The 12,041-nt window shown below is 27.2% G+C and overlaps 1 protein-coding gene across 1 annotated transcript; it reads left to right on the top strand.

Moving 5' to 3' along the window:
* Window positions 1–2,235: 2,235 nt before the first annotated feature.
* LOC122272766 (formin-like protein) lies at window positions 2,236–9,463 on the top strand. The gene is made up of 8 exons (XM_071185076.1): window positions 2,236–2,456; window positions 3,846–3,922; window positions 5,184–5,355; window positions 6,681–6,729; window positions 6,822–6,883; window positions 7,369–7,504; window positions 8,123–8,294; window positions 9,319–9,463. The coding sequence occupies exons 1-8, from the start codon at window positions 2,391–2,393 to the stop codon at window positions 9,368–9,370; spliced, it is 786 nt and encodes a 261-aa protein (XP_071041177.1). The 5' UTR covers window positions 2,236–2,390; the 3' UTR covers window positions 9,371–9,463.
* Window positions 9,464–12,041: the final 2,578 nt, after the last annotated feature.

Raw genomic sequence — 12,041 nt, 5'->3', positions numbered from 1 at the left:
TTAAACAGTTGATTAATTTGCTTAGAACGAAATTTGGAATGATTAAACATGGTGCATAGTGTTTTTCTAAAAGTGCTTAAAGGTGCTTATTTTCGATTTTTTAAGCCCTTAAAGGTGCTTTTTCATTGGGTGCTTTAACAGGGTGCTTGAACTTTAAACAGGCTTTATACCTTCTGTAATTGATTATACTTTAAAAACTTGAAAATGACTCAAATGATGTAAATAGTCAGGATTCTCTGGTTTTTCCCCCTTTTTCTTATCTCCCGTTTTTCAAATAAGTATAGAAAACTGGGTTTTTACTGTAGAGCCAGTATAAAATTGGAAAAAAGTCTTGTTTAATGAGAGGGTTAAATTCTGATGTGTTATTGTAATTTGTTTTTAATGTGTGTTCGCAAGTTAATTAACAAAAAAAACATTATAATTTTATATGTCGCAATATGAATTAATTTGTAATACATTTGACTTATCTATTGGATTTTAATATGTGATAATCAACAAAATATGTGGATAATAAATTTCCTTAACTGAAAGTTTTCTAGCATATTTTTTTTAACTGCTAATTTACTCATATTTTTTTTGTTTGTGAACTGAATGTTATACCATAATCTTTTTAAGTCCTTTTTACAATAAATACAATATAAAAATTTGCGTAACATTTCCAGTACTTGAAAAGTTATCAGTATTTTCAGAAAAAAGCATTTAATTGAAATATGTTTTTTTTTAATGTGCTTATTGTTAAATTCTATTTCAGTATGACATATTATTAGTGATGCAGTAAGAATATTTAAATGTACATACTTAGATGTTTGATCTTGCAATATGAAATTTTATTTTTCTTCTAATTAAATTTATCCCAGAAAATCAAAACAATTGTTAGCAAGCTACAAGCTGTTATGAGTCCTAAGAATAAGTTACGGGAGTCCTTTCTTAATTTAATGACAAATTTAGAACTTACTAAAACTAAAAATTTATGTCTGATTTTTTCTTCATGTTTTTAAGAAACAATAATTGTTTGTACTCTCATTCTGTAAAAGATATTTTGAATATTTTTTTTTCTTTTTTAATTTAACTTTTAATTTTTTTCAAAATTATTTGTAAACATAGGTAGGTATCTTTATTTCTGGAGTTAAACAAGAATTTGAATGAAAGAAAAATTTATCTTTGTTTTGTCCCTAAAATTAATAAAATTTTTATTTTTTTTTTCATCTTCATGAAAAAAATATCAACCCTAAATTAATTCAATATGTGGTAAAAATGGTTCTAATTTTACTTAGGTCTCAATTATTACTTTTTTAATACTAAGAAAGAATATTATTAACTTGGGCTACAAAAACATGTATCATTTACAATATTTTGATCTTTTTACATCATTCAGATCGATGTGAGCAACCTGCAAACCAAAAACCAAATTTGGTCTTTTGGTGATTCACGTAATGGCATCTTTCTTCAAACTTAAAAATGGTTTTTAGCTTCCTTAAGAAAATTTATTAATTGTGTTTAAATATATTTTTCTAAAATTTGAAACGTTTGAAAAAACTTACTTTAATCACAGAATCTTCGAAACAAGTGTGGTACAAAGATTTATTTTAAAATAAAAAAGTAAGTTCAATCTAATCCTTATTAAAAAAAATCATAATTGTTTTTTTTTTAAATAGAAAAATATTTAGTTTTCTCGAATTTTCAAAATTTAGTGCACCACTTTTTTAAGGCCACAAGCAAGGAGAATTTTCATTCTGAGAAATATATAATTACTGTTTATTCGCATATATTCTATGGTGTTTTTATTTTATACACCTCAGTAGTAATATGTAAATGTTTTATACCAAGTTTAATGACTCATAAGTAATTTTTGTTTTTAGGCATGAGCGTAGGGGAGAGTGGGGTCAATTGTAACATTTTTTACTTAACTATTTTTAACTAACAAAAAATCCAATATATTATTAGTATTTATTGACAGACGTGTAAAGTAGACTATCCTCCACTACAAAAAAAATAAATACCTTATCTAAAATGTTATTATATTAGTTATTAACAATTTTTGACAGTCGAGCACTTGTTACAATTGTCCCCACTTACGGGGTCAATTGTAACAGTTCATAAATTCAACTAAAACATAGTTAATTATACATATTATCATAGTTGTAATACATTTTTTTATTGATCAAAATAGTAGTGATATTTTAGGAGTAAAAATAATAATGNATACCAAGTTTAATGACTCATAAGTAATTTTTGTTTTTAGGCATGAGCGTATTGTTACTGAAGCAAATCATGATGATGAAGAAGAAATAATTCCTAATGGAAATACTCTCAGACCAAAAAATAGACCATTACTTCATGTTGAAAGTTTAAAAATTCGAAGAGCCACAAAACACATAGCTAAACTAAATATGGGAGAAGCAAAAGATGACATACATGTTTGCATCATGCGCTTGCGAGCCATAATGAACAATAAAGTATGTTTGTGAAATTGTTTATTGCAAAAATATTAATTTTATCTCAGCTTTACTTAAATGTACTATTCTTGATTTCTAACTTAGAATTAATTGAAGAGTGCTTAAGTTGTTTTTTAATAAATTTTTTTCTCTGTTTTTCTGTAAATGGAAACCATATTTTAAAATTCATTCAGCTTCACAATATTATAATATGTTTTAACCGCTATAATTACCTAAATAATTTTTTTTCATGCAAAAGTGCTAATTTTTAGGACTACATACAGTAAGAAAACTTTTGCTTGTAGGCTGTTACTAAATATTTACCTTTTACTTTAACTCCTGAAATATGCAAAGGAAGTACATTTGCGAACAGATTTTTTTATAGCCTGAAAAAGTTTATAAAATCAGGCTTTCTTAAACTTGGAACTAAACTGCTTCTTTACAAGAGTCTTATTAGATCTATCTTGACAAATGCATTAGAGATTTGGGCATTGACTTTACGTGATGCCGAGGTTCTGGGGATTTTTGAGAGAAAACTTTTGAGAAGTATACTTGGTGGGATCCAGATAAATGCTTCATGGAGAAGAAGAAATAATGTAGAGATTTACAGGATTTTTAAAGAACCTGATATTGTAAAATCCCACGTGGGCTGGTCCTCTGAAGGGAGAAGGTCTTTTTGGCAAAGCTTATGGGAAAAAGACCTCACGATTGACTCCTGCTAAGATGGATCGACTGTGTTGAGAATGACCTAAACATTCTTAGCATTAGGAAATGGAATGTAGTCACCACCAAATATCAAGATGCCTGGAGAAAATTTCAAGAAATGTCCAGGGCCCACCTAGGGCTCTCGAGTCACTGAAGAATTATTTGCTTTTTGATTATGTCTGCAAACATATTATGCTTCATTTTCTGAATAAACTGAGTAAAGTAGTAATCGTTGTTGTAAATCCAGATATTTATGGAAGTTAAAACCTGCAGAAATCTATATAATCAGATTAAATGATAAGTCACATTAAAAGTGATTATATTAAATGGAGTACTCATGACAAGCATTGACAATTATACTCTTTAAATTATATATGATTACATTTTTTAAACTATATTTTAAAGCTAAGAATGTAAGTAGCTATTAATTTATTTTGCACATTTAAGGGACACTGATTACACTTTTAAAAATCTCATACTTTTTTGGTTTCGGCAAATTTTGTATTGAAAAGGTAATAATTTGTACCAAATATGAATTAGCATCTTAGTTTGGGGATTTACTAGTTATTGCTAAATAGTTCTTATTCTCCAAACATTCTGTTTATCAGACTGAAAAGTAACACACTGAAAGAACAATTTATTTTTTCTCTTATTACTTTTTATTTGTTTCTTTTAATACCTACAATAAACTATTTTATATTTCAGTATGGATTCAATATGGTGATTGAACGCACGCAAGCCATCAATTGTATTGCCCTTAGTTTGAACCACAAGAGCTTAAGGCAAGATTTTTATTTTCATTTTAATATGTTCTTCTAAGAATTAATTTTATATGCTCTAAGCTAATTCCTATTTCGAAATATCTGGTATATTTTGTTTATGACTCCATGAGTGTTCTGTTGGACTTTCTACCCTTGAAATTTATGTAAACTATGCTAAGAAATTTTGCAGCCTCCTTTAATAAAAATAGTTCTGAATTTAATTTCAGTTTTCACTAGAAAGTATACTAATCTTTAGTGGTGTGTGGATACATGGATCAAAATTCTCAATTAAATGCTCTTAAGATGGTGTGAGTTAAAATATTATATTTCATTAAGAAAATTTTAAAAAAGACAATGGAAAATATATAATTTATGAAAAATTCACAACCAATATTTTCTGTAAGCATAAAATGAAATTAATTTTAAGGTGAAGAAAAAAGCCATTGTTACCTACAAAATATTCTTATTTTTTTTTATTAGTGGTATTTCTAATTGTTTTACCCTTTTCATACTTCGTAATTGCATATTGTATTCTCTTTAAAATAATTTTTTTTTGGAATTAAATATTTACTTGCGAAAATGTTTTCTTTCACATTCAAAATTGATTCAGAGTTTTAGTGCCCTTAGTTATCGATTCGATGCCGTCTTTGGCTGCATACCGAAGGCCATTGATGCCTTAACCCCAATCTCTACATGCTACTGATAATTTTTATCAATAATTTCCTTTTTTCACCATACAATTTTTAAGTGCTTCAAAATATTGTCATTCAGAAATAAACTAGTATTCAAATTTCTAAACTTGCCTTTGATTTATGTAATTTTGATTGCATAAATTGTAAATCATTTATAAAAACTTTTATCATTTTCTTTTTATATGGGCTTTAAGTTTTTACTTATAATATCCTGCAACTAGAGAGAATGCAGTCTTTTGATAGAGGAAATAACAAAAGACCATTTAATTTGGTATATCAGTGTATATGATTTGTAACATATCAGTGAAATTTAGCACTTTCGCATTCACATATAAATATTCTGTGCAGTGCAGCTGATATGGAATACTGACAATCCTCTACAGAACTTATTCAGAACATCTGACTGATACTACTTGGGAGTTTAAAAGCTCTCTTACATTATACCCAACAACAAAAAAAATTATGACTCAATTTTATGTAGTTTTTTAAGCAAAACTAAGTATATACACATGAAATTGTTTTACACGTCAAGCGTATGTGAGGAACAAACTTTGTTTTTTTTCCTTATGTTTCTGATTTATATCTTTTAGGGCAAAGACACTGGTTCTAGAATTTTTAGCTGCAATATGCTTAGTGAAAGGAGGTCACCAAATAATTCTTGCCGCATTTGACAACTTTAAAGATGTTTGTGGTGAAAAAAAGCGATTTGAAACATTAATGGATTACTTCATTAACTATGAAGTATTTAACATTGACTTTATGGTAAGCATTTTTAGGAAGCATGGTTTTCTTTCACATATTTATTGAACTTTATCTTCTTATGCTTGTGTTAAAAGACTACAATGATAATATATTAACCATGGTTAATGTCTATCATTCCGGTTGCTTGCGTGCAGTTTGAGAACATTGTTGTCCATTCTGTGAAAGACATGAACTTTAGGGTTCATCTACAATTTGAATTTACACAAATCAGTTTGGACGATTACTAAGAAAAACTAAGGCAGACTGAAAGTGAGGAACTTCAGGTTCAGATTTCAGCATATTTGGACAATGTATTTGATGTTGGTGCTCTAATGGAAGATTCAGATACAAAGAGTGCAGCGTTAGAACAAGTTGCAGATTTGGAAGAACAACTATCTCGTGTAATTATTTCGAATTATTCTTGTCTATGGTGGTTATAATTTACACCAATCCAAATTAATAATGTTTAAGTTTCCTCGCAATTGTTAATTATGCAAAAAATTTTAACTTTTATTTACTATAGCATACCTCAAATCATCTAGTTTTATGTTAAAACATGTAAAACTCAACTGAACATGTTTGCTTATTTTTTTAAATCTTATACCTTTTTATTTATGTTTTCATTAAAAAATATTTTAAACTTAAATTTCTACTTATATAATAAATTTGATTCAAAAATTATATAAGTTAAATGTTGCATGTTGTGCAGTTAATGTAACGTTGTCTTGAAGCTACATTAAAATATAACAATATTCTGTTATTTATTATGTTTCTGTTATTTATATTATGTTTCATTTGTTTTTTTAAAATTAAATTTAAGTAATACTGAGACCTAACAAAACAATTTTTTATAAATTCAGTTGTTCAAAATATTTATTGATTTATTTACTTCATGGACATGCACTTGTTAACTTATCTCTACTATTCTGTAGCAAGTCTACATATTAAGAGAGAATTTTAAGAAAATTCACAGATTTTTTTGTATCAAAATTTTTTTTTATTTCTTTTTATTTGAGGTAATATGACCGGAAGTTCATTTTTGTGCATCTGAAATTTATATTTATTTCACACCAAAATTTAAATCGAGATATTTTATTTGTTGCTTCCATTTTCTTTGTTAAAATAAAATTCTCTCCGTTATTTTTTTTTTTTTTATTTCATTCATGTTTATAAATATTAAAAATAAAAATTTGAAACTTAACCTTGTGAAGGAATTGTTATAGGATCAAAATTAAATGGTTCCAATTATAACAAAAAAATTTAATTGCTAAAGTTAAGCCTACTCGTTTTATTTTATTTCAATGAATTTAATTTGTTAATAATTTTTTTTCTCTCCAATTTTTCAGGCGAATGAGCAAATACAAGAAATGGAAAATGAACTTATGGCTCGACTAGGTAGTCAAAATTTTGAATTTTATTTTCAAACTGCCTCAACCTATGTTGTTATATAAGTTATTCATAATATCTGCGTATTTTATATTTTTTAGTTGAACTTGAAACGCACTTGGAATGTTTGGATGCCGTCACTCGGGAAAGAAATGAACTTTTGGTATGTTGAGTTTAATTATTTATATTAATTTCAGTTTCCGCTAAATCATCTTAATATTGATATTTTTTAAATATTTTTTATTTTTCACAATTCTACAGAACTTTGTATAGTCAAACAATGAAGTACATGACAACAATATTTTTCAATTTATTCTCATTTAAAAAATAATAAAAATAAAGGATTTATTTGTATTTCCTGTTCAACTTCAAATTATGATTTCGATTCTTTTTTTTTCTTTTTTTTTTTTTTTTTAACAAAACTATATAAAAATTACTAAAATTGTTTCAGTACAAAATACTAGAGTTGTTTCCTTGATTATATATGAACCTTTTTGTTTTTATTATTCAAATATTTCATCAAAATGTATTTTTGTTTCTTAATACATTTTGAATTAGTTTTTAGGGTATTAATTTATTTATCAATCAAACTGAAATACACATCTTTAACTTAACAAAAATATAATAATTTATTTTTATTACTTTTAGGAATTGCATAAACAGACAGATGAAGAGTTGAATACTCTTAGAAGAGTTGTTTCACAAAAAGATGAAGAATCTAGGCAGAGACAAAGTATACTGGAGTCCAAAATTGAAGAACTAGAAAGCAACAGTCTGCCTAGAGGTACAGTTTATTTATTTAAATCATGTTTCCTTGTGTGTTTAAAAAAAGCACTAATGTATTAGGATTTCATTTTATGTATGGATTACATATCATTTTAAAATTTGAATTGAAAGAAGCTACAGCAATAAAAATTATGCTCTTTACTGTTTTTAAGATTTGTTTCTTTTTAAGGAAATACACTGTATCTAGTTACACTAGTTCTCTTCTTCAGCATCGAATCAACTTATTTAGTAAACAATTTCTCATTGTGCAAAATCGTACAAGTCAAGAAGATCAATACAATCTTAGATAGACAATATCTCATTTACGGTTAGCAAGCATTCAGTCAATTTTAATGTTTTCTTTCGGTTAGACATATGCAAGCCTCTTACAAAGAATAATCTAGTTCATTCGGATTGATATTACCATAATGAGTATTTATTTTTGTAACTTGGAACTTGTAAACTATAAGCTTGAATTCTGAAGTCTGGTATTTGCTTTTAAACTAAATTGAACTAACTAATATCAAAATTTTATTTTTGCTCTAAATAACTTTTCTTATAATAAATGAACCTTTATTTTAAAAAATCTGATAATACTTTTTTTATTGAAGTTATTTTGTTTTCCTTAATAATTTAGGAACTGTTATCGGAGGAACTGCAATAGATGGTCAAATTCAAAGTCATGCCACCACCACCCCCTCCTCCACTACCCTCCATGCAAGCTATGCCACCTCCACCCCTTCCACAAATGATGAAGGCTCCGCCTGGTCCTCCACCCATGCCTGGCATGATGCAAGCCCCATAAGATGGTATTATTTTCTTCCTTTTTTAATCGTTTAAATGTGCTTCACTCATTTAACAATAACTTCAAAAGTGCTTTTTGTATTTGTTTTTAACTAAATATTTGAAATACTTTTTCATCAACATTCTTATCCTCATTTGTAATCAGCGCTTTGAAGTGCATTTTTTTTATTACATTGTTTTCTTAAATCTAAGATCTAACGATATGCTTTATTTTGACTCATTCTCATTAGGATACATTTATATAAAATTATTTTCAAAGTTTTTAAATGTGCTTATTAAATTTAATCACTCTTGTAAAACGCTTTTGTTGTAACTGCAGACCATTCTTTTTCAAACAATTGCAATTATTCAATTCCAAGTTATCAAAGACAATCTATTAAAATTTCTAATACAATTTTGTAAATAATCCATTTTAATAAAAGCAAAAATAAGTAACTGTTTATTTTGTCCCTAGAGAGGGTACAAATTCAAAGATTATCCATTTTATGAACACCAAATCTTGGTTCTAAAGTATAAAAACCTTTTTGGGGAAACATTTTATTCCTTTGGAGATGTTGGCTGTAGGTTTCTAGATATTGGGCCGGAAACTTATAAATACTTATCTTTAATAAATACTGAAAAAGAGTTTAATATAAAATTCACCTCCGAAAAAAATGAGGCTCTATATTTTCCCAAGCTCTTCATAACAACCTCAAATAGATATTATGTATTTGCTTAAGTGATTTTTTAAATTTTTTTTTCTTTTGCTTATGTATAGACAATAGTGTTCTTAACATATTTTCAATATTATTATTTCTGAATGTTATTTTAATTTATAATCTTTAGTGATCTTAATTTTGTTTGTCTCTTTTTATTACTAATTGAATTTTTAGAAATGCCTATGCAGCAAAGCAAGCATAAATTTTTGGGTGGTTATGTAAAATAAATAAAAAAATTTAAGGGTTTCTCGATATAAACTCTTTAGTTTTGGTTCGTTAAACGTTACCTTTTAAAATATTTTATTGTAACTTTAGCATGTATATATTATAGGCATGACAATCAAGAGAAAGTTCCAAACCAAATACAAATTACCAACCCTTAATTGGATAGCACTCAAGCCTAACCAAGTTAAAGGGACAATATTCCGCGAATTAGATGATGACAAGCTGCACAATGTGAGCACCTGTTTCTAATAGATTACCAATTATTATTTATTTAAATTGCTGTGACAAAACATGTCAGTATTGTTGGTAAAAAATGTTTCAATTACAATTTAATGTTACCTTTTTCCGAGTTCCTTTTACCTTTTTTAAGTTTTTCTGCACAGAATGAATTTTTTAAAAATTGATTTAAAATTACAAAACGAAAATTTTTATCCAATAAATTTATTTTCCTCAAAAACTTTTTTTTTATCAGCTTTAAAAATCAAAACATTTTAAAAGTATAAATTTTTTAAACAGAAGTTTTTGGACTAAAATTAATTTTAAAAAAAGAAAAATATTAGCCAGTTGAATGAATATTTATTCAGCTGTGCCATTTGGGTACTTTCACTTCAAGAAGATCACAGATACCTACAACTGTGACGTTGGCGTCAGCTGATTGTTTCTTAGCAAAATGGCGTGTTAATGTTGAACTATGTTTATCCACATGACTTAGAATGTTAATTAACATGAAGTTAATAAATACTGAGTTATATCACACATCAAATTTGTTGAAATATAATTCTTTCTTGTCTACGTCTCTTACTTAATTTAGATTTATTATTTATTTATGTATTTTATTGTAACCTTAATAGATTTTTGCTTTGTGCATCTGGCAACGTTGATACATAAATAGTTTGTTTTTGTTCTCCATGGCTTTGTGCGTATCTTTATATTAAGTAAGAATGTAATTGAAATCTTTGTGAGAAAAATATAGTATGAGTCACTTAGGAGAATTGATACTTGATGACTTTGGCTTACTCAAAATAGAATGGAAAGAACAGTTGCTAATGTTAACAATTGCCACGTTTCAACAATCAATCAGGATTAAGATACCCACACTACATAACTTTAACAGGAGAGGTCGAATCAGTCAATCATAAAATATTTGGCAAATCCCCTTTACTAATTTGATCATTCACGACATGAATGATCTTGTAGATGTCCTCCGTATGTACTTGAAAATGATAATGCTTGTTAGGGAATTTTGTGACCGCTGTCCAACACAAGTCCGGGTTTTTGGTGATATAGATAATTAAGAGTTAAATAAGAGGATTGGCAGTTTTAAAATGTTTAAACGAACCTGAAGATTAGTGGCAAAATAAATCAAAACAACAAAAAATAGTAATTCAAATTTTTCTTATCTTATTCAAAGGCAAATGCGAGCTATCTCTTCAGCAAAAAACTGCCTTCATTTATTGTTCGAAAAAAAAATTGAGTTAATTTTAAAGTAAATAAGCGCTTAATTTTCTCTTTTCGAAAATACGGTTTTAATTCGTTATTATGTCGATTTTCTCCATGTATTATGCAAAAGCTTGCTTTTCACTTTGCTCTATTCAACGCTTTTACATTTCATTTGACCGACCACAATCCGTTTCGGCGTACCGTCGGTCCGTAGCATGTGATAGTGCCAATCATTTTACATTATTTTATCATGATCGTGTAAATTCTTTGAAAATTATTTTGCATGTTTTTAATGTATCTATTCCTTAAGAAGTTCTTAAAAGATGCTTATTTTTTGTTGAAAGATTTGGCTGCTCACCCAGTTAAAAAGTATTATAAATTGATGAAATAAAGAAATTTTAAAATCTAGGAAATATGTATACCCTATAATAGCATGACAATATTTTTCAAAATAGAAATTTTTTTAATTAAATGTGTTTTTGCTAATTAATTAAAATTTTTAACATCAGTGTCAGGTCGGTTAAAGTATTGCTCTAAGAGAGCAATACTTAATATAGTTTTGACATTAACGATTTACCTAACTGTTTTTAATTTTGTGTTAAAAAGCAAGTTGTTTTGTTTACTTGTATTGAAAATTATAATTTCTTTCAGTACTTGGAACATTGAGTAACATATTAAAGTACTTAGTTAAAGATTGTGATCCAAACAGTGGAGAGCCAAATGATAATGAAGGCCATGAAGATGAATATGTAGTGAGTATTCTTACTTATCTTGTCGAGGAATTACTCTATTACAATTGTGTATATTCCTTTTTGCTGCAACGATGGTGTGTGTATGAATTTTCTATGGGAGCGTCTGAACTAACAAAATATATATCTATGCACATAAGTTAAAAATGTAGAGAAAATATGGAAAATATTAAAGATTAATGAAGAGAGAAGAAGAAAAAAGGTTAGAATAAATCCTTAGAAAAACTATTTTTTTGTATCTAAATTCTAAAGGAATGAATTGGTTAGGACTCTTTTTAATGTTGGATGAACATTTTGATTCCGAAATTCACGCCTGATTACTTCGAAGGATTATGAAACAAACATAGTAAAAAAAAAAATGTGAACAATCGCAAATATGAGAATTAATTTTCAAGCAATTAATAGTTTTAACTTAAACAATTTAAATAATTAAAATAACAGCATATCGAAAAGTGCCTTGGTAATATATTAAAATTTTTAATGAAATAATAGTATATTTAAATTGTGAAATGTAATTAACTTTAAAAAGTAAATTACATGGAATTAAGAGAACACCTTTACAATGAGTGTACTACAAACAATTCTTTAAATGAAATAATCCCCACCCCCAAATTCAAGAGTAGAAGAAAAAAAACTTCTT

Source organism: Parasteatoda tepidariorum, chromosome 9 (genome assembly GCF_043381705.1).
Source record: "Parasteatoda tepidariorum isolate YZ-2023 chromosome 9, CAS_Ptep_4.0, whole genome shotgun sequence".
NCBI classification, from domain to species: Eukaryota; Metazoa; Arthropoda; class Arachnida; order Araneae; family Theridiidae; genus Parasteatoda; species Parasteatoda tepidariorum.
Note: the sequence above shows the minus strand (reverse complement) of the source record. Positions and strands in the feature narration are given on the sequence as shown.

Bases quoted from the DNA above. Each gene is read 5' to 3' on its own strand.
- LOC122272766 (XM_071185076.1), top strand. From the start codon at position 2,391: ATGGGAGAAGCAAAAGATGACATACATGTTTGCATCATGCGCTTGCGA. The intron at 3,923-5,183 runs GCAAGATTTTTA...TATATCTTTTAG, and splicing joins TTGAACCACAAGAGCTTAAG to GGCAAAGACACTGGTTCTAG. The intron at 7,505-8,122 runs GTACAGTTTATT...TTAATAATTTAG, and splicing joins AAGCAACAGTCTGCCTAGAG to GAACTGTTATCGGAGGAACT.